The sequence below is a fragment of the Lampetra planeri genome, chromosome 52 (assembly GCF_965212315.1).
Source record: "Lampetra planeri chromosome 52, kcLamPlan1.2.h2, whole genome shotgun sequence".
In the NCBI taxonomy this organism is placed as follows: domain Eukaryota; kingdom Metazoa; phylum Chordata; class Hyperoartia; order Petromyzontiformes; family Petromyzontidae; genus Lampetra; species Lampetra planeri.
Window position 1 is genome coordinate 6,767,639 of NC_136158.1, and position 22,498 is coordinate 6,790,136.

At 53.7% G+C, this 22,498-nt stretch overlaps 1 protein-coding gene across 3 annotated transcripts in view; it reads left to right on the forward strand.

The window, feature by feature from the left end:
* Positions 1-305: 305 nt before the first annotated feature.
* The window catches only part of LOC144734702 (phosphatidylinositol 3,4,5-trisphosphate 3-phosphatase TPTE2-like), a 39,483-nt gene continuing 17,290 nt past the window's right edge, over positions 306-22,498 (forward strand). Inside the window, exons 1-9 of one of the 3 annotated variants that reach the window (XM_078617015.1) lie at positions 306-482; positions 2,580-2,736; positions 12,855-12,984; positions 13,889-13,936; positions 15,193-15,354; positions 16,250-16,369; positions 17,360-17,459; positions 19,459-19,522; positions 20,409-20,473. In XM_078617015.1, coding sequence (XP_078473141.1) covers positions 2,625-2,736; positions 12,855-12,984; positions 13,889-13,936; positions 15,193-15,354; positions 16,250-16,369; positions 17,360-17,459; positions 19,459-19,522; positions 20,409-20,473 — 801 coding nt within the window. In that variant the 5' untranslated portion in view covers positions 306-482; positions 2,580-2,624. Of the gene's footprint in view, positions 483-2,579; positions 2,737-5,300; positions 7,814-12,809; positions 12,985-13,888; positions 13,937-15,192; positions 15,355-16,249; positions 16,370-17,359; positions 17,460-19,458; positions 19,523-20,408; positions 20,474-22,498 lie in introns of those variants that run through there. The other 2 variants (XM_078617014.1, XM_078617013.1) reach the window with 2 other exon arrangements.

Here is a 22,498-nt window from a genome sequence, read left to right on the forward strand (position 1 = left end):
TGTAACGTTCTCACCCCGTGCCCCTACTGGACACCCGTGACAAGAGAGCTTTATAGCTAATCGGATTCCTCCTCCAGTTAGAAATAAATCGATTTAAGATTTTTTTTTTGAAATTGTAAAACGCGCGAACAATCTCCGGTGACGTCACCGCAACGCCGCCTTGCCTAAGACGTCGTCCGATGACGTCACCGCCGCCCCGTCAGTGGAGTGGCGATGACGTCACCGCTGCCCCGTCAGTTGATCGGCGATGACGTCACCGCCGTGTTGGAGTCCGGCGTGAGCGCGGCTCAAGGGCGCCGGGCTGAGCGCGGGCACCACCACAACAACAACAACCACCCACACCACCACCGCTGAAGAGCGCGGCTGCCGCCACCACCACCACAACAACAACCACCCACACCACTACCGCCGCTGCCGCTGCTGGGCTCGGCGCGGGGCCTCTCCCCCCTCTCCTCCGCCTGCTCGACGCGGACAGCGACGAGGTCCGTGCCCCCCCAACTCCCCCTCGAGCCCCCCCCCAACTCCCCCTCGAGCCCCCCCCAACTCCCCCTCGAGCCCCCCCCCAACTCCCCCTCGAGCCCCCCCCAACTCCCCCTCGAGCCCCCCCCCCCAACTCCCCCTCGAGCCCCCCCCCCAACTCTCCCTCGAGCCTCCCCCCCAACTCCCCCTCGAGCCCCCCCCCAACTCCCCCTCGAGCCTCCCCCCCAACTCCCCCTCGAGCCCCCCCCCCCAACTCCCCCTCGAGCCTCCCCCCCAACTCCCCCTCGAGCCCCCCCCCAACTCCCCCTCGAGCCCCCCCCAACTCCCCCTCGAGCCCCCCCCCAACTCCCCCTCGAGCCCCCCCCAACTCCCCCTCGAGCCCCCCCCTAACTCCCCCTCGAGCCCCCCCCAACTCCCCCTCGAGCCCCCCCCCCAACTCTCCCTCGAGCCTCCCCCCCAACTCCCCCTCGAGCCCCCCCCCAACTCCCCCTCGAGCCTCCCCCCCAACTCCCCCTCGAGCCCCCCCCCCAACTCCCCCTCGAGCCTCCCCCCCAACTCCCCCTCGAGCCCCCCCCCAACTCCCCCTCGAGCCCCCCCCAACTCCCCCTCGAGCCCCCCCCCAACTCCCCCTCGAGCCCCCCCCCAACTCCCCCTCGAGCCCCCCCCTAACTCCCCCTCGAGCCCCCCCCAACTCCCCCTCGAGCCCCCCCCCAACTCCCCCTCGAGCCCCCCCCAACTCCCCCTCGAGCCCCCCCCCCCAACTCCCCCTCGAGCCCCCCCCCCAACTCTCCCTCGAGCCTCCCCCCCAACTCCCCCTCGAGCCCCCCCCCAACTCCCCCTCGAGCCTCCCCCCCAACTCCCCCTCGAGCCCCCCCCCCAACTCCCCCTCGAGCCTCCCCCCCAACTCCCCCTCGAGCCCCCCCCCAACTCCCCCTCGAGCCCCCCCCAACTCCCCCTCGAGCCCCCCCCCAACTCCCCCTCGAGCCCCCCCCCAACTCCCCCTCGAGCCCCCCCCTAACTCCCCCTCGAGCCCCCCCCAACTCCCCCTCGAGCCCCCCCCCAACTCCCCCTCGAGCCCCCCCCAACTCCCCCTCGAGCCCCCCCCCCCAACTCCCCCTCGAGCCCCCCCCCCAACTCTCCCTCGAGCCCCCCCCCAACTCCCCCTCGAGCCTCCCCCCCAACTCCCCCTCGAGCCCCCCCCCCAACTCCCCCTCGAGCCTCCCCCCCCAACTCCCCCTCGAGCCCCCCCCCAACTCCCCCTCGAGCCCCCCCCAACTCCCCCTCGAGCCCCCCCCCAACTCCCCCTCGAGCCCCCCCCCAACTCCCCCTCGAGCCCCCCCCTAACTCCCCCTCGAGCCCCCCCCCAACTCCCCCTCGAGCCCCCCCCCCCCCCCCCGTGGGTGACCGGGGAGCCCCACTGGGTGACCGGTACCTGGGCCTCCCCTAGCAGCACTGTTAAACGCTGGGGATGTCAACAACTCGGTAAAATAGACTAGTATCTGGGTCTGACTTTGCGACCTCATGTCAGCGAGAATCTTCCACACCTGCAACAACAACAACAACCGCCATTCGCCACCAAGTGGCGGTGACGTCACCACGACGCTCGTGCCAGGCTAGGTGCACCCTGAGGCCACGTGAAGTGTCGAACGCCCGCTGGCAGGAGGTCACGGGGCAGACCCAGATGCGACAGAGGTCGACTGACTGAGATGACTGGCTGATGCACCTCGCCTGGCACAAGCGCTGTGGAGACGTCACCGCCACCTAGTGGTGAGCGGTGGTTGATGTTGATGTGAGCTGGGGAGCGGTGGCACAATCTCCGCCGAGTTCGATCCCGCTCACGGCCACCAACACCAGTGACGATTATCTAAACCGGTTCTGGGCCTCCCCTAGGTCGACTCAGCCTTACATGAGCACTGTACTTGGTGAAGTGTATAAACGTAGCCACAAGGGAGACAGACTGGCAGGCGTCGTGCTGGCCCACCCACTCCCTCGTGCTGGCTTTAATAGGTGCTCGCTAACAGGTCTTGCCCCAACAGTCGGTTAAAGGGAACTGAGCACTCGACCAACCATTATCCTGACCGTGACCTCTCTCTTTTCAGACACCTCATCCTCGCGCCACCTCCTCGTCCGTCACCGTCGCCCCAATGAACGACCTCAACGACCCGCAGCGCATGAACATCCGCGGCGATGACGGCGGTGGCGGCAGCCGCTGGAGCTACGCGCTGGTCGTGCCCATGCTGTGCCTGGCCATCTTCCGTCAGTGACTGACGCGCAACAGCGCCCAGGCACCACACACACGACCCCCCCCCCCCTCTCTCTCTGTGTGGCCAGCACTCTCATTGTTTTACAATACAGCTCGTGAGGCAATTATCGGGGTTAGCGTTTCTATCTTTAGATTTATTTTTTTCAAACAGCAGAGGTCGTCTTGTTTATGGCCTGTGTGCGATCCCAGGCCGAATGGAAAGTCAGTGGTGCATTTTCTTTGGTTCTTTTGGTAAAGTCACGTAAATAGAAGACGTAAAAATAAAACACGTTTCGATCGCAACACAAGCGGTCATCAATAATGACGACCGCTTGTGTTGCGATCGAAACGTCGTGAGTTTTGGTGTTTTATTTTGTTGTTTTCTATCTATGTGACTTTACCGAAAGAACCAAAGAATATGAATTCATGCAGTCACAAAAGTTTGAAATCAAAATTCAGGAGTGCATTGTCTTCTGAATCAGAATACTGTACACTGGAGGAATCCGATGAGCTATAAAGCTTTTTTTTCTCACAGATGTTATGCAAAATACGATAGGAGTGCAAAGTATAGGAAAGGTAAACATATCACTTAAGAAAATATATTTAAATCAAACCAAACAAATGTTTTTTCTTTCCAGGTAAAGCCCACTGAGCTTTTAGCTTATTTCTCATAAGCGACCTGGCCACAGATGATAGCTCACCAAAGTGTATTCTCACGTGGAAAGTTATAGCAGCAAACAATAATCGAAATAATCGGCTGATGTCCAGTTCCGTGAGCTGTTGAGTGGCTTCGTCAATGTTGTGAGTTACAATCTAACCTAATGCTGCCGAAAGCCGACTACTACACGTTAACATCAACGTCGAGAGGCTGCTGGCTGGGGTGGCTTGGTGGGAGTGCCTAGAGAGGCCACCACCCAGTGTTGTCCAGGGGCTTGTCCACAGTGCTCAGTGTAGCCTGTCCAAGCCCGGTGGGTGATGGCAGATACGTCACCGTTCGCAGTCGCCCCAAAGGTCTTCGAGGTCCCTTCAGCCCTTTCCTGATGTAGGTGGTGAGGCCATAACTCGCACGATTGTCACGTCCTGAGATCCGCTCGCCGTCTTAAAGCGTGGCTCTGCCGAGGGGCGACGATGTCCCATGTAGGTGGTCATGTCCCGCTGAGGAAGTCGCATTGTCGTAGCACGGTGGGCCTTCAACGTTGAGTTGACAAACGGGCAGGGCCTGCCACGATTGGCTTCTGGTTATGTTTCTGGCCGTTTTGTCTCCGTAAATTTGCTACTTTTTGACACGTAGCTGAATATTGACGACGCTGAAACCCGGTGGCCAAGATGATGGTGTATTGGTATCACGTTAGTTAACTTCACCACAGGCGAGTGCAATCATTGTCATCGGCAGCATACCCATTCGTTATCTACCACCTCCGTAAGTATTTTGCGTTTGCGGTCTCTCACCCTAGAGGGGAGCAGCCAAGGTACACAGGTCTGTGCTCATCAGCAGCAGTCCATCGAGACTATTGGCCTCTTCAAGAGGAAGCAACGAAATAAATAAGCAATGTCTTCACATCTCCGTCTTGGCACGTGAATTTTTTTTTTCACAAACCATCGGCCGCACGGCCTTCCGAAAGTGCATAATTTAAGCAGCATTGTTTTGAGACGAGCACAGTCTGGACCGGGTCAGAGCGGTAAGCCTGCACCGCTGAGAAATCTGGGCTCGAATCCAGGTTTCAGTTGCCTTATCTTGTAAAATAAAATAGTTTAGTTTAAACTGGTCTCTCACCGATGACTGCACGAAATATCCATGTCATTCTATTCAGTCGCGCACAGCTGGATGTTGCGGTGGGCCCACACGCCCGTGTGCATTGTTGTGTGCGCTTACGCCTGCGCCGTTCAGGCTCGATCTGGACGCGCGAGACGGAGCAGGAGAAGAGTCGCCTTCGCGAGGACTTTGAGCGGCGCACCCGCGACACGCGCTCCGAGCTCGACCTGCGCTACCGCTCGCTCGTCACGGAGAGCGGCAGCTCGCTAGCGCGCCTCGAGCTCAAGCACGAGAAGCTGAAGCAGCGCTTGAGCGGCTACCGCGAAGCCTTCGCCGCGCAGAGCCAGCTCCTGGCGTCCGAGCGCCGCCAGCTGAATTCGCAGCGCGAGGAGCTGCAGGGCGAGCGGCGGGCGCTGGAGTCGGTGCGCCGTGTCGGCCCCCTTCACGACGCCGTGCTGGCGCAGGAGGAGCTCGCGCTGGCGGGGACGCGCGCGTCTCTGCGCGCGCTAGAGAGCGCCCTGGAGGAGCGCCAGGCCGTCTACTGCAGCCTGCTGGTACCGCGGAAGCGCCGGCACGTCCTGGAGCGCGACATGCTGCGGCGCGCTCGCTCAGAGGTGGCGCTGGGTCGCATGGCGGTGCACGACGGCCTCCTCGACATATTCGCCAACGACGGGCACTGCGCGCACGTCACCAATGAGGACAACAGGCGCAACGGCAAGCTCATGTGGGTGTACGTACGGCACTGGCACACGCTGCTGGAGCTGCACAAGTACCAGCAGGTGCAGCAGCGTCTGCACACGGAGGATCCGCTGGAGCCTCCGTCAGCGTGAGGAGGAAGAGTGTGATGGTGTTGGTGAAGAGGGTGTTGCGGGTGTTGTCGCTAGAGAGCGCTGCAACGCGTTTCGGTTTGTGCCGCGTGTTGCTACGGCACGATGGCCCCGACGTTTCGCTCGCTCGGGAACTACCGTAGGAGCTCCCGACGCGTGGCAGCGAAACGTTGGACGTCACGCCGTATAACGGGTGCGGTATAACCCCTAAAACGCGTCGCGAGACCTTCAGAAAGGCGTTTAGCATTGGAACGGGCAATGACCGAAATACGATTGGACTGCAGTGTTGCTTCTAATCCACAAGATGGTGTTGGCAGATCAAAGTTGTGGTGATCTCCTTTGCTTTTGGGGGTGGCGGTGCATGCTGTCCGGGTTGCAATGTAACCAAAACTCTTTTTAGTTTTTGTGAATCTCATTAACCTCACAGACTCATTGTGGGGGGGTGGCTACTAAGGGATGCAGGTCACCGTGTTCTCAGGGGGTATAAGATGCTCCAGAAAGTCAAACTTGCCCCATACTCGTGCCCGGTTTGGATACAGTCATATAAATCCAGGTCTCACAAAGACAAAGATCCACCCTGTAGCCTTACCAGACTGTTGGGGCAAGTGCTGTTAGCGAGCACCTATGAAGGCCGGAACGGCACACGAGGGGGTGGGTGGCCAGCACCATGCCCCGGTCGCCTTTGTCTCCAAAGTGACGATGTTTAAACACCGCACCAGGTACTCATTTAAAGCTGAGTCGACCTACAAGAGGCCCGGGACCGGTTCAAATAAGAGTGGATTGTGTTGCCTGGGAATTGAAGTCTGGTCGCCCGGTTTGTAGCACAGCGCGCTAACCACTACACTAACCACATCACTACCGCTCTCCACCAACACTGACACACGCGGCTGTCAGAACATAAAATGCACCACCTACTGTTGGTTTAAAATACAGAGGCGGGGGGGGGGGGAGATGTGTATTGTAATCCGGAGAATACGGTAACAAACATTTTCGCGTTAAACCTAATCAGAGCTCACGTGTTTTGCCGTAAGCAAGCGCTCGATTGCAATTGACTTTCAGTAAATTTTTACATTGTTGAGTCAAAAACTGAAATAAAAGGTATAACGTTGGTGATCCATGACGTCAGTGGCGATGCATTGAAAATTGACGATTTGCTGATGCTGCTGTGCACGACGCGTCGGTGGAAGGTGCGGTCGTTCATCCATGCTACCCCTGTTCCACTGCCACAACCAAGCCGAGCCGGAGCCGTGCCGATCCAGCCCGGCGCGGCTCGGCAAGTGCGGCGTTTGTGTCTTTGAACTGTGGAAGCCGAGCCGGGCCGCGCCGCCGGCATTGCGTGCCGATCCGAATTGGAATCGTACCGATCGGTGTCGGGGTGCACTGCGCATGTCCTGCCCCCTTTGGGCCCGGCTTGGCCACCGAGCCACATTGCAGTCTGACGAGGCTGAGAGTCATCACCGTTTGGCTGTGGCTCAGCAAGTAGCCCAGAGCAACACCCCCCCCCCCACCCCCCCGTAGTACCTTGATATGGACCTCTACTGGCTCGACTCGGGTGTGCCAATGTGAAAGGGTTTGGGGGAGGGGGGTGGTTAACCGGTGTGATAGGTGCCGTCGGCTTTACAATGCAGCAGCAGGACGAAGCCTTCATCGCAGTCGGTCGGGGAAGGTGTTGCAGCGCTTTAGTTCCGGCAGCGATCAGGACAGAACTCGGGTCGGCGCCACTCAACTCGAAGTTGTCCCCATGGCAACGCGGGGACCATAGTTCTACCCCACTCCGATTCCCGCACCTCCCGATTAGCACGGTTGGCTACGTGCGGCATGCGAAAGAAGTTCAACGTACACACACATACGTCTCCGATGGCAACCCCCCTTCAGCCAGTGGTGGAACTTTCACATTCCTACAGCGGCTGGACCAGTTCACCCACGGAAAACTGGTAACATCCCACAAAAGTGGTGTTCATTTTACGTGCGACGGTGACGATTGGATGAGTTTTTTTATTAACTCCTCTTTTGAACTGTGGCGTCGAAAGCTCCTGAGCATCGTGCAGACAATGTTTTTTTTTAAACAGAACAATCTGCGGCCCTTTGTGTCAATGCACTGCCGGATGAGGGTCTCCCCCCACGCTGTGCTGGTTGTAGCGGAGCGGGGTGGGGGGGATTATTTGACCATACTTCACCACCGACGGCGTCACCGCTCGGGAGCGTTTTACCAACACTTTAAGGGCACGGGAGCGCACGTGGGCCACAAACAATGTTTAACCAAAATGCGAACCCTGTGCAAACCTTTGGCACTTGTGGGTCTCCTGACAATGGATTGAAGACACCGCACCCCTCCCCCACCCCCCGGAACATCCTTAGATCCATTAGTACAGCTCCGTTGGTGCGCGAGAGGCCACGGTGAGATGTTGTCGCTCCCTCCAAATTAGGGGGGGCCACGAATCGACCGGACCGCAGGCACGAAGGCCGCCGCTGGCGCCGCCGCGTCCTCTGAAGCATCGCGACGTCGCAACGGTACGGTGCTTGCGTTTATTTACGGCCGTGTTTGGTTTGTGTTCGAATCACGGTTGGGAGTTGGCTCGGCCCGTCAATCTCTCTGCGGTCGATTAAATGACTACCACTCTGTGGGAAGTTCGCAGAGGCGGTCCTTTTGAAAGACTCGTTCCCGCCACGGGAATGTGGAATTTCTACAACTGGTTTAGGGCTGTAAGAGCCGAGCATCGCCTCGGTTCATTTGAGCAGGAAAATAAAACTTGGAACATTTGATAATTGTGCGTTTTTGTGTGCATGTTGTGGTTTGCGTGTGTAGTTATGTTTATATGTAATATCCACACGCGTATGGTTTCTGTGTGTGAAGCATTTGCGTGTGGTTGTAGGTGTGCGTGGAGCAGTAGTGTAGTAGTGGTTCGTGCGCTGCGCTACGAATCCGGCGACCCGAGTTCGATTCCCGCTCGACGATTATCTGAACCGGTCCTGGGACTTCCCTTGGTCGACTCAGCCTCAAATGAGTTCCTGGTGCGGTGTAAACATCGCCACTGGGGAGACAAAGGCGGCCGGGCGTGGTGCTGGCCACCCACCCCCTCGTGTGCCGTGCCGGCCTTCATCGGTGATCGCTAACAGCACTTGCCCCAACGGTCTGTTAAGGCTATACGGGGGATCTTTGTCTTTTTGAGTGCGCAGTGATTACTTATTCGGGTGAGTCATGTGAAAGTTTCTCACGTGAAAATTATTTGTATTCCCGGGGTAATATTGCTATGAAGATCTGCACAGAATTCCATCACCAGTTGTTTGATTCTTGTGTTCAGCTCTATTGTTTCATCTTGCTCAGGGCTACTAATTGCAGTAACACTCATCACCAACTTGCACCACCGCCACCTCTGTTCAAGTCGCTTTTAACCGGCGCACATTGATCTTGTTCGTTCTCTATTTGTGTCTTTGGGGCCGTCCATAAATGACGTCACGCACCTGTGGGGGGGGGGGGGTCAGACATTTGTGACGATGTGGGACGAGGGGGGGGGGGTAAAAATGTGACGCCACATCAAAATGCGCAACTTTAAATAAATATAGACAACACGTTCTACTTAATTAAATAGACTTTTTAATAAATCTTTTCTCCTACAACATCAGAGTGCAGCGCTACATTAACTACGCACTACAATGACAATAGTTTAAAGCGATTTGAAGCATGTTTTTTTTTTGGGGGGGGGGGGCAGAGCGTTGTGGCGTCATATTTGAGGGGGGTCTGACTTTTTGTGACGCCGTGTGACGAAGGAGGGTTGGGTCAAAAATCGTCCAAAATCGCGTGACGTCATTTATGGACGGCCCCCTTCATCCTTTACCCGTCCCAGTGTATGTACTACCACTCGGGTCCTCGGGGCTCTGGAGATTCTCTTCCATGTCAGTGAGGGACTAATCAACCATCGCTCCGTGTGATGGTGGACCTTTGGAGCTCAGACAAATGAATGACTTCTCGTTGAAGATAAACTGTTAATGATTCTTTACTCCCGGTTTTTATTACCGCGCCGTGAACACACGGTGCAAGTCTGCAGATGATCACATTCGATGTGCAGCCGCGGGTTCCTTAAATGTTTAATCCTTGACATTTATTTACCCAGGGCTAAGCCTCACCGAGAGGAGTCTCGAGACCCCCGGTATCACTGTTAAAATGTTTGCCAAATTCTAAAAAAATATACCGACAAATTGCTCACTTGGTTAAAGTTTTTGTTGGTATCTTTGGGGGCGATGTTTGCTATCCGGTGTTGTTTTGCGGTGTATTCATGGGCCAGGTTTTCTGCGGGGCGGCTGGGGGTTGTGGGTAACACTCCTCCCAAACTGGGCACCTTAATATGTTTTTAGTAGTTTATTATTAATATTACAATTTTTTTGAATATATGCATCCTCGATTCCTAATGTGAGGGACAAAGCGAACCCCTACCTGCCCCCCCCTGCCCCCCAAATATAGAAATCAAACTCCGCCTGTGGGGTGTGATTGCTCAAAATTTAGCAAAACTTGGACTGTGATGCCATCCCGCACAATGGAGGGGGGGGGGGGGGCTCCTCCGTCTACCACGTAGGCTTTCGCGACCTCTATTATGGGAGCTTCTCCGATCACAACAACACCACCGCCACGTGACCTTTAGCTCGCACCGTGACGCATGCGGTCAACGGTTCTCGACGGTTTCGACAAGCGGCAGAATTCACTGGATACCGTCGAGTACGGCGGCTACTCTACTTACGGACATTCGACTTACGAACTTTCAGAGATACGAACAAACCTGGTTAGTACGTCCAGTTGCCTGTTCGGACCGAGAGTCGTAAGTTCAACTGCCCCACGCAATAGACGGCGGTGGTGGCTTCTACATCTGCAGAATGTGAAGAACCAGTGGCATCTACATCTACAGAACATGAAGAACCAGTGGCATCTATATCTGTAGAACATGAAGACCCAGTGGCATCTACATCTACAGGAGATGATTAAACTTTGAAAGCCATTCCCCGTGTTTAGTGTACACGCCAACATGTTTGGAATCGAGAGGAGTAAAGTTGAACACATCGACTTGCGAACAGACCTCTGCAACCGAACTCGTTCGTAAGTAGAGGAGTCCCTGTATCTCTATCTCCATAGATGCCCTCAATAGTGCTTAGCAAAGTGGACACTTGACAATGCTCTCTCTCTCTGTGTGCCACGTTCTGTGTCACAGACGTCGGCGATCATCGACTTCCGTGTAGCTCTGTCCACGATACTCAGGAACTTGGCATTAGATTCTACCCAGGTGCATCCCACGCTTCATATGTTGCTTACACACTCAATCCGCTGTGCTACCCTGGCTTCTTGTACCTTTAATGATTATTTTCGCGAGTGACTCGTAACCGGGCTTAGACCGTCAACATCCGGACACTTGAGAACGTGGTTTAATCACAGGCAGCGGCTGAACCCTGGATTGGAACCCAGGGACCTCAACGATGCCGGCTCAAAGCCGCGGCCTCCAATCCCTCGGGCCTCCTCGCTCTCGTGCCCTTTAATGGAAAGGGCGCTGTATAAATACAAAATAGAATATAATTACTGTACCGCCATTCCTCGGAGCTTCCGTCACACATCCCCCAGACTCATCTTCTTGGTTCTTTCGGTAAAGTCACGTAAAAGGGAAATAATAAAATAATAAAAATTAAACAATCAAATACAATTCTCACGACGTTTCGGCCACAACGCAAGCAGTCGTCCTCAGGTGAAGAACAGGTCTGTCGGAAAGACAGCGTCTGAATGAACACCACCAAGCTTGGCAGCGTATATTTAAGCTGGGTTAGAGGAGGAAGGGTGCCTTGAGAAAGGAATTTGCATATCAACAGTATTTTTGCATATTTATGGGAAATGCAGATATGGCATTAGTCACTACTTGTGGAATGCGTAGGAGGTGGGGGGGGGTCTCAAAGTCATATTATGCCCGTGCATTATGTAGGATTATCAGCAACAAAGGGAGGAAGTAGGGTTAGCAGTAATAAAGGGAAGGAGTTTTAATAGTAAGGAGCTGCAGCAGCCCAAACCACTGCAGTCACGAAAGCTTTAAATCGAAAATCCCCCAGACTATAAAACTATAAACTATGTTTTTATTTTTAACAGGTAAGGCCCCACTGAGCTATGTAGCTCTTAAATTTCGATTTAAAGCTTTCGTGACTGCAGGGATTCATCTTCTTGGTTCTTTCGGTAAAGTCACGTAGAAGGGAAGTAATAAAATAATAAAAATAAACATAATAAAATACAATTCTCACGACGTTTCGGCCACAACATAAGCAGCCGTCATCAGGTGAAGAACAGGTCTGTCGGGGAGACAGCGTCTGAATGTAGCTCTTTTTCAGGAGTGGCCTGGCCACCACAAATGATAGCTCAACGCAGTGGGCTTATTACCACGTGGAAATGTACAGCAGCAGCCAAATAGTCTGAACGCGTGATGTTTCTAAATGTTGAGGGGTAGGAAAACCGTAGGACCCGGAGAAAAATCCGCGCGACCATGGGGAGAGAAAGACGCAAACTCCAAATATACAGGCGTCAGGTTCTGGATCGAACCCACGACCTCCTGTAGTTAACGCCTCGCCACCGTGGTGTCTCGCACCCATTTCACTCAAGAGTTTGTTTCTCTTCACACTGCCAGCCTCTCTGCCCTTCACACATTGGACACACTTCGCGTGCACTCAATAATTCATTGATCGTGATTTGTGTCACCTGAATCCGAGTGACGCGCAACGCCACGTAATCTGCGTTTGACACACTTGGGCTGAATTAAATTCGTATTCCCTGATCTGATGGATTAGCTGCTTTGTTATAACCCACGTGTGTGCTTAGCGACTGGAAAGCCGTGAATTACATGCTGTATTGTTTAAAGCCTTCCGGCTGGCTTGCCTACAATCCATCCTGGTTTTTGTTCAGCCCGAATTGTACGAGATCCTTCAAAGATCTGGACGCACCGTTCCCATTCGTCCTCCGTCCCATTATTGCAATAATCAACAGTGAGCTCCTCTGGCAGGCGCGGCTGCATTGGTAGCACGCTTTTCCAGCCACCGTATACCAAAGCAGCTTCTCTTTGGCCGGATTGAGGGATCCAAACGGGCGCTGCACGGGCTAGAGAAGAGATGGAGCTGATGTGGTACAGGAAGACGTAGAGCTGAGTGGACTTGCCAATGACCGATACCAGCGGTGTCAAGATCGGCCTCTGTGGAGGAGGCTCGTGAAGGACGCTGCTTGACAGTTGGAGGCAGTCGCCCTCCAGCAACAACAGAGGGCAGAGGAGCGACGCTCACAACAACGAGCCGAACCACCGGGCAGATAAAATTCTGCAATTTTGGCACTGAGGGGGGCACAGGTGGTGCATCTGCCAGTCATCCCATGGCACCTGGGTCTGTCCCGTGACCTGCCAGCAGCGAGAGCCTTCTGTACACTTCACGTGAGATGGCCTTAAGGTGCACCTAGCCTGGCACAAGAGACGTGGTGACCTCACCGCCACTTGGTGGCGAACAGCGGCTTTTCGCTGCGGTGGATGTGCGTGCGTGTGTGTGCGAGTAGGAGTGTGCGGGGACATGGATCCCGTGGTGTCGTTTGACGGCAGCAAGGTGGAGCTCTGCGACGGTGCGGCCAAGGGGGCCCAAACGGCGCTCGAGAATGGAAACGCCTTCTCGATGGACACGGCGAGCGGGTGAGTGAGCTCTCACTCACTCGCTCTCACTCACTCGCACTTATTAACTCTCATTCACTCACTCACACATCCCATCCTCACTCACTGTCCCTGACTATCACTCACTCTCACACCAAATAAAGATAAAGATCCCCCGTATAGCCTTAACAGACTGTTGGGGCAAGTGCTGTTAGCGAGCACCAATGAAGGCCGGAACGGTACACGAGGGGGTGGGTGAGCAGCACCACGCCCGACCGCCTTTGTCTCCCCAGTGGCGATGTGTACACGCCGCACCAGGTACTAATTTGAGTCGACCCAGGAGAGGCCCAGGACCGGTTCAGATATTCGTCACCGGCGGTGTTGGCTGTGAGCGGGAACCGAACTCGGGGTCCCCCCGGGTTCATAGCGCAGCGCGTTAACTGCGCACTGAAGCCTCACACGCTCACACGCTTGTCGCCGCACTCACATGTCACGCTCGCAAGCCCGCCCGTGCGCCCGCACACTCCTTTGAAAAAAACAAAGTCCACTCAAAGTTGATGGCCGATAGACGCACGTGAGCGGGCCCGGGCAGCTCACGCCGCTCGCGGTGACGATGGGCCAACGGACAAGGCCAGCGGTGGAGTGGCAGTCGAAGGAAGGGGGAACACACGCACACACGCACGCGTGCACCCCCCAATAGCGCAACCAGTGCAGCGATGCAACGACGATGAAGGAGCTCGAGAGATGGCCACATAATAGGGAGGGGTTCATTTGGCCGTTGAAGGGTTGGAGCGGGCGAGTGAGGGTCTCGCTGAGTGCTCGACTGCTGACGAACTGCCAATTTCTTTGCGTTCACTTTTCGCCTGCTGGACTGTTGTAGCGTGTTGATGTCGGCAAGAACAACGATGACGACGTGGGAGTCTAACCGGTGCCTTTGCATTCACAGTCGCGCCAGAGCCGCCATGGAGCCGGTGGTGATGTCACTGTGGCTCAGGTAAGCGTCAGCGGAGTCGCACTGATTGCACGTTTACCTGGTACGGTTCGGGTTCACGCAAAACAGCTTGAACCTGTAGGAACCGAGCCGTGCCAATGGCATTGCATGCAATGAACTAAACTAAACTTTTTATTTTACCAGGTGAGGCCCACTGAGCTATACAGCTCTTTTTCAGAAGCGACCTGGCCACAAATGATAGCTCTACCAAGTGGCTTATCGTGTGGACATTTATAGCAGCCAAACACTCTGAACGCACGTTTCTAAATGTGAAGGGAAAACCGGAGAACCCGGAGAAAAATCCACGCGACCACTGGGAGAGAGAGAGACATACAAACTCAAAATATACAGGTGTCAGGGTCGGGATCGAACCCACATCCTCCTGCATACCAGGCGAGGTAGTTAACATCTCGCCACCCCGGCGCCCTCGATTTGAACGATATCGAGACGCGTGTAAGACGCCCATTGTCTGAGCCCGAGGTTCTCCGATGTCGCTCGGAATGGCCTCTGAATTCACCCCCTCATGTTGCATGCGCCCGGCAAAACGTTGCCCTCTCCTCCGCAGCTCCGGTCGTCTGGAATTCACGCCGCCCTCCTCTCTCACTGCCCCCAGGCGCACACCGGCGTCGCTGTCGCCCTTCTCTCAGAATCCGAAGACTTATTTTTGTCGTCGTTCTTGAATGTATTCTCCAGTGCGCTAATGAATGTCCTTTTTGTTAGTTCAAGCTATGCACGTGATGACTTTTAATAACGAATGAATGAACGTGCACGCGCGGCATACTGACCGACGCGCGCATACTTCGTTAGCCCCGACCCTGGCCCTGCTTGGCTGCCCCCTGAGCAGCCAGATTCAGAGTTTGTGCGAGGCCAGAAAGTCGTGATTGGGGTCGTGGCTCAACTCGGCAACCAGCCAGTGGGAAAACAAGCCGTACGCACTGCGAAAAAGGCCATACGTTGGCTCGGTCCGGACATGCCAGGGCTGGTTGTTGTAATTACTGGGGAAACGTCACACAGTGCTCGAATTGTTTTATATAATTGTGGAGTTTACTCTTCAACACACACCGGGTGTGTGCTGGACTAGTAACCAATTATTGGCAAGTTTTGTTTTACGTGACAAACATTACTAATTGGCTGTGCCGGGCGGTGGCAGGTTTAACGACACATTTATAATGACGTGATCTAACCCAACAAAAAAAACCCCTCTGTGATGGTCAGAGAGAGGCATTCCGTCACGTGACGCCGTGCCGCCCGCTTCCCAGGGCCCTGAGTTTGCTGCTGATCTTTGTGGACCTGGCCCTGGTCGTGGCCGACCTCTCGACCCCCGCGAAACCCGCTGTGGCTTCCCGTGCCCTCTCCGCCTCCTCGCTCGCCATCTCCGTCTTCTTCTTCGTCGACGTCGCCCTCCGCGTCTTCGTTTCGGGGTTCGTGAGCGCCGCCCGTCGCCTTTCCTCGCCCTTCTCATCGAACTCGCTGTCTTAAAAAAAAAACGATAATAGTAACGTTAGTCATTAACGAGTTAAGTTGGATCTAGATTTGAAGTTTTCGTGACTGCAGGGATCCATACTCTTTGGTTCTTTCGGTAAAATCACGTAGGTATAAAATCAAATAAATTAAATAAATTAAATCATGATTTAAATTATTTTATTTTATGCCTACGTGACTTTACCGAGAGTTAAGTTGGGCGCATTCTAAAGACGCTACACAATGCGATTGTGTTCAGACGCGCGTGTAAGGAGGGGAGGCATTGAAGGCGACTTGTGGGACACTGCATCACCAACGTACATGAGATGCGTGGCCCTCTCTGGTTACGTGGGGGAGCGCTAGTGCAGTAGCGGTAGTGCAGCAGCAGTAGTGCAGGAGCGGTAGTGCAGCAGCGGTAAGCACGCCGCGCTACGCACTCGGCGACCCGAGTTCCATTCCGCTCGGTCGATTCAACCTCAAATGAGTACCCTGATGCGGCGTGGAAACATCGCCACTGGGGAGACAAAGGCGGCAGTACGTGGTGCTGGCCACCCACCCCCTCGTGTGCCGTGCCGGCCTTCGTAAGTGCTCACTTAACAGCACTTGCCCCTACAGTCTCTGGTTACATACTCGTGCAATAATCACCCTAAATCTGTTTTGATGTTTCTGTCTGTTGAATTTGTCTACGAACGTTTTTTTTTCAAGTTCATTTGTCCGAGCCAACGTATGCCGCAGGAAATTTGTGAATTTCTTCACGTGACGTTGTTTGTTATTTTCCTGTGCTTCGTTTTTTTATGCCATCGATTTTTTTGTTTGGACGTGAACGAGTGGGGCGATCGTTCCGCCCATTTTCAGATTCAGGTCGTATTTCCGGGAGAGGCTGAACATCGCTGATGCGGGCATCGTCATGATCACCCTCATCGTCTCCATCGTGTACACGTCCATCGACCTCTCTGGGACGGCTCTACTGCCCAGGTAAAGATCCACCCCCGCCGGTGTAGCCTACACTGCCCGTCGGGGGCAAGTGCTGTTCACGAGGACCTGTGAAGACCGGCCAACTCTGCGCACGAGGGGGGCGGTGTTGCTAGGGCCACTCCCGGCCGCCTTTGTCTCCACAGTGGTTATTTTCTACGCACCGGCCTAAGGTATTTATTTGAGGCTGAGTCGACCTAGGGGGAGGTCCAGCACCGGGTTAAGAAATTGTTCGCTGATGTTGGCGGTGGGTGGGCGACCGAATAGGGTCGCCGGGTTTGTAGTGCAGCGCGCTAATCACTGCACTACCTCATCCATCAATCTGTGTGGCTCATGTCGCATGCATGACCTCCTATCAGCGAGCCTTCCACACTTCACATGCCAGCCCCCGAGTGCACCTAGCCTGGCACGAGCGCTGGGGTAACATCACTGTTCCTTAGTGGACAATGATTTTTGTTCTTGTTTTCTGTATGGGGAGTGGTGGCGCAGTGGTTAGCAAGCTGCACTACGAATCCGGCGACCCGAGTGCGATTCCAGCTCACGACCAATAACAGTGGCGGATATTTGAACCGTTCCTGGTGGGCCTACCCTAGGTCGACTCAGCCTCAAATTAGTACCTGGTGCGGTGTGTAAACATCGCCACTGGGGAGACAAAGGCGATCGGGCGTGGTGCTGGCAACCCACCCCTTCATGTACCGTTTCGGCCTTCATAGGTGTTCGCTAACAGCACTTGCCCCGACAGTCTGTGAAGGCTATACGGGGGATCTTTGTCTTTGTGTGCGTCTCTGTGCACGCGTCTGTGCACGTGTGTGTGTTGATGTGTGTGCAGGCTGGTCAGTCAGTTAACCCATGGCACCTGGGTTTGTCCCATGACCTGCTGCCAGCGGGCGTTCGACACTTCACGTGGCCTTAAAGTGCACTTGGCCTGGCACAAGCGCCGTGGTGACGTCACTGCCACTTAGTGGCGAATGGCGGTTGTTGTTGTTGTTGCAGGCTGGTGAGCGTGCTGCGCGTGCTGCGCTTGATTATGATCATTCGTGTCTGGCGCCTCGTGTCCCAGAGGCATCACCTGGAGAAGGCATCGCGACAGATGGTGAGCACTCGCCCGCCAGCTCCGGATGTTTAAAGTTTCGGATTCATTTTTCGATTTAAAGCTTTCGTGACTGCAGGGATTCATCTTCTTGGTTCTTTCGGTAAAGTCACGTAGAAGGGAAGTAATAAAATAATAAAAATAAAACAATAAAATAATTCTCACGACGTTTCGGCCACAACGCAAGCAGCCGTCCTCAGGTGAAGAACAGGTCTGTCAGAAAGACAGCGTCTGAATGAACACCACCAGGCTTGGCAGCGTATCTTTAAGCACGCACTTCGGATCTGTCTTGGATTTTTGGATGCCTTCCTCGGATGTCCCCAACTGCGGACGTCGCGACGATGCCACGTTAGTGCCGCCGCCTTCGACGGTGACAGCGCGAGGCCACGTCATTGACGTCACCACTGGTTTTTGGATCCGAGATGTCTTTATATACAGGGGCTTCTCTACTTACGAACATTCGACTTACGACCTTTCAGAGATACGAATATACCTGGTCCGTATGCCCAGTTGCTTGTTCGGACCGAGAGTCGTAAGTTCAACCGCCGCGCAATAGATGGCGGTGGTGGCATCTACATCTGCAGAACGTGAAGAACCAGTGGCATCTACATCTGCAGAACGTGAAGAACCAGTGGCATCTACATCTGCAGAACGTGAAGAACCAGTGGCATCTACATCTGAAGAACGTGAAGAACCAGTGGCATCTACATCTGCAGAACCTGAAAAACCAGTGGCATCTACATCTGCAGAACATGAAGAACCAGTGACATCTACATCTGCAGAACGTGAAGAACCAGTGGCATCTACATCTGCAGAACGTGAAGAACCAGTGGCATCTACATCTGCAGAACATGAAGAACCAGTGGCATCTACACCTGCGGAATATGGAGAACTAGTGGCATCTACATCTGCAGAACATGAAGAATCAGTGGCATCTACGTCTACAGAAGATTATACAACTTTGAAAGCCATTCCCCGTGTTTAGTGTACATGCCGTACCACATGTTTGGAATCGACAGAAGTAAAGTTGGACTTAGGGACAAATCGACTTATGAACAGACCTCTGGAACCTAACTCGTTCGTAAGTAGAGGAGTCCCTGTATACAGAGATAGGAGGTCTCTTTAGTACACACAGACAAAATTCCCCGTGTAGCCTCAACAGACTGTTGAGACAAGTGCTGTTAGCGAGGCGGTGGGTTTTGGCCAACACCACGCCCAGCCACCTTTGTCTCCCCAGTGGCGATGTTTACACACTGCACCAGGTACTCATTTGAGACTGAGTCGACCTCGGAGAGGTCCAAGTCCCGTTCAGATAATCGACACTGATGTTGGCCGTGAACAGGTTCGTAGTGCAGCACGCTAACCGCTACTACACTGCCGCTCCCCCCACACACACAAAGATGAGCAGAATCACGAATACCCTTAGTTCTTTCGGTAAAGTCACGTAGGTAAAAAATGAAATGAAAATTAATAAAAATTAAACAATAAAATCACAACGTTTCGGAGGCAACACAAGTCTCCGTCATCAGGTGGGACCGTCACAGCCAGATTTGCTGCATCAAGTGAGGGAGGGATTCAAGATGCAAGCTCTTAAGTACCAGTTAAGGGGGGAGGAGAGGGGGGGAGGGGCTTATCAGAATGTGGTAGCCAATGAATGGAACGTATCCATTCATTGGCTACTGGTACTTAAGAGCTTGCATCTTGAATCCCTCTCTCACTTGATGCAGCAAATCTGGCTGTGACGGTCCCACCTGATGACGGAGACTTGTGTTGCCTCCGAAACGTCGTGATTTTATTGTTTTATTTTTATTAATTTTTATTTCATTTTTTACCTACGTGACTTTACCGAAAGAACTAAGAGTATGAATCCTTGCAGTCACGAAAGCTTAAAATCTAGAATCACGAATGCAAACACAGCACAATGCGCGCGCACACACACGGACGCACGCACGCGCCGACGAGTTGTTTAAACGGTACGTTTCCGTTTCTGTCCGCATCTCAGGTTTCTCAAAACAAGCGACGGTACCGGAAGGATGGGTTTGACCTTGACCTCACCTATGTGACAGGTGCGTTGGTGAAAACGATCTGGACACGGTCCCCCGTTTGTGAGCTCCTCCGGCAACAGGCGAGACTGCGTTGCCTGCCCAGCCACCGCATGCCCAAGCAGCTTCTATTTGGCGGAATAGGGGGGGTAAAAGGGTGTTGCACGGGCTACAGAAAGATGGATTCATCTTGCACAGAAGGTTGTGGGGCTGAGTGGACTTGCCGATGACTGGTACCAGCGGTGTCAAGATCGGCCTCTGTCGAGGAGGCTCGTGAAGGACGCTACTGGCAGTTGGAGGCAGTCGCCCTCCAATAAAAATGGAGGGTGGAGGAGCGATAGATTAGTGAGCGAAGTGCCGTGCGGCTATAATGCAGCACGTTTGCACAGTGTGAAGACGCAGGTGGTGCATCTGCCAGTCGACCCATAACACCTGGGTCTGTCCCATAACCTCCTACCAGAGAATCTTCCACATATCAAGTGGCCTTCAAGTGCACCGAGCCTGGCATAGGTGCTGTGGTAACATCACTGTCACAGTTGGAAAATGGTGGCTGTCGTCAGGTGTGCTGAGTGAGAGGGGGTGGTGCAGTGGTCTGCACATTGCACTATTAACCCAATAGCCTGATTTTAATTTACAGCCACGGGTTAACATCGGTGGCGAATATCTGAACTGGTCCTGAGCCTCGCTTAGGTCGACCCAGCCCTAAATGACTATCTGGTGCGGTGTGTAAGCACTGGGGAAACTAAATGAGGCCGGGCGTGGTGCTGGCCACTCACTCCTCAGGGGTGCTCTGTGCCATCATTCGTAGGTGCTGCTCGCTAAGAGCGCTTGCTCCATCGCTCTGTGATGGCTATGTGGAGGGATCGTTGACCTCTGCGTGTGTGTGTGCGTGACGGCGAACGTTTCGCAGAGCGTGTGATCGCGATGTCGTTCCCCTCCTCTGGAACCCAGTCCATGTACCGCAACCCCATCAAGGTGAGCAGGCATCACCGCCACCACCAGCAGCAGCAGCACCACCCGGCTCTGGGTGCACACCGACACTCGAGTTATAAAGGACGCGCTTAGATGTTTGCGTGCTCTGGGCGAGAGGAGGACAAGGTGTCGTGATGACGTGCCCATTGTCATCGATCCTCTTTGTTATCCCCCACCCCCCAAAATGGGTTTCATATCATATCACAAAATAGCATAAGAATAGGTTTTCCCCTTTCTGGCAGTAAAACAATTGTGTTAAGATGTTAAAGCACCAAACTGAAACCTTTTGCAAGGAATCATGTCTGCATTAACCACAGATACTTGTGGTGAAAATACAAACACAAAGCATGCTCTGACAGTATGTGCATTGTCTTTGAAACTGATTGGTCCACACCAGAGACAGTTTTCTTTAGAGCCTCGTCTCAAACAGTGTTAAACAAGAGGACGCCAAAATGTGAACAGCACAAAGACAATGCCACTATTCTATTCTTATATTTTGATACTGGCAAAGGAGATCCCATGATGTAGCTGCTCACCCCGAGCTCTCAATGTCCTGATAATGGCGTTGTCTTTGAACTGTGCGCCTTTTGGCGTCATCTGGTCGAACACCATATGAGACTAGGCTCCAAAAAAAGCTGTCTCTGGTGTGGACCAATCAGTTTCAAGGACGATGCATAAATCAGGGTGGGGGCCGTCCCTGGGACCGCGACGCCACAACGCATCCTGCTCAAGCCCCCCTACTCGCTGTTTTTCGTCTCTCATCTGCGATTCATTCTCCCACCTGTGATTCCTCTCTCACCTGTGATTCCTCTCTCACCTGTGATTCCTCTCTCACCTGTGATTCCTCTCTCACCTGCGATTCCTTTTCCCACCTGTGATTCCTTCTCCCACCTGTGATTCCTCTCTCACCTGTGATTCCTCTCTCACCTGTGATTCCTCTCTCACCTGTGATTCCTCTCTCACCTGCGATTCCTTCTCCCACCTGTGATTCCTCTCTCACCTGCGATTCATTCTCCCACCTGTGATTCCTCTCTCACCCGCAATTCCTTCTCCCACACGCCGCGTGTCCCTCCCGCGTGGATTATTTTCCACCGGGTCCTCCGTTTTTTCCCCTCCACATTTAGAAACACGCATTGAGATTATTTTGGTGCTGTAAAAGTCCAAATGATGGGCCACTTTGTTGAGCTATCATTTGTGGCCAGGACGCTTCTGAAAAAATAAGTTGCTTGCCTGATAGGATGGGAATTGTTTAGTTTTTTATTTATATGTGTTTGGGTAATTTGTTTCCCTTGTACTTTGCACTACTATGATATATTTTTGTATTGTTTGTTGCTGTAACGTTCTTAGCCGCCCCACGTGGACATCTGTGAAAAAGAGGTTTGGAGCTCATCGGATTTCTCCAGTATAAATAAATATTCCGATTACGACTCTCTCTCTCGCTCTCTCCCTGTGTGTGTGGAGCTCGCGGGACGCTGTAACCGTTGGGGGTTTCTGCGCGCGTGTGTGGCTTCTTTGCGCGTTATTAGTTTGCGGCTTTGGACGTTGCGGGGAAGAGTTGGCGGGGGGGGGGCATGGTGCTGCAGCGCTAGCCTGAGCGTGACGAAATGGGCCCGAAATTTGCTGTTAATTAGAAAAAAATATTATTGCGTTACAACAGAGAGTCATGTTCGTTGCTGGGCTGGCAGACATCTGATGGGTTTAGCGACTTTCATGCCTGTCAACCCATATGGTTTACCCGTATTCTTGTACAGGGAAATTGCGTTTTCAGGGCCATACGGCGTACAGCCGTTTCAATACGAGCAAAATAGATTTTCTTTGTCTATTTGTTTGTGTTTCTCCCTTGTGATGGGACTTTGTAGGATGAACGTTGAGGTTTATAAGGGGTGCGTGGTGACCAATAGGGTCTCAATTGGTCTCTAATAAGGTAGGGCACTGGTAAGGGGTTGACAGGGATGCGACTTTATTTTTTTAAAGCAACCAAAGAGTGGCCCTAACAGCTGGGGCGGCCGTGAGGGGATGAGGAGTCAA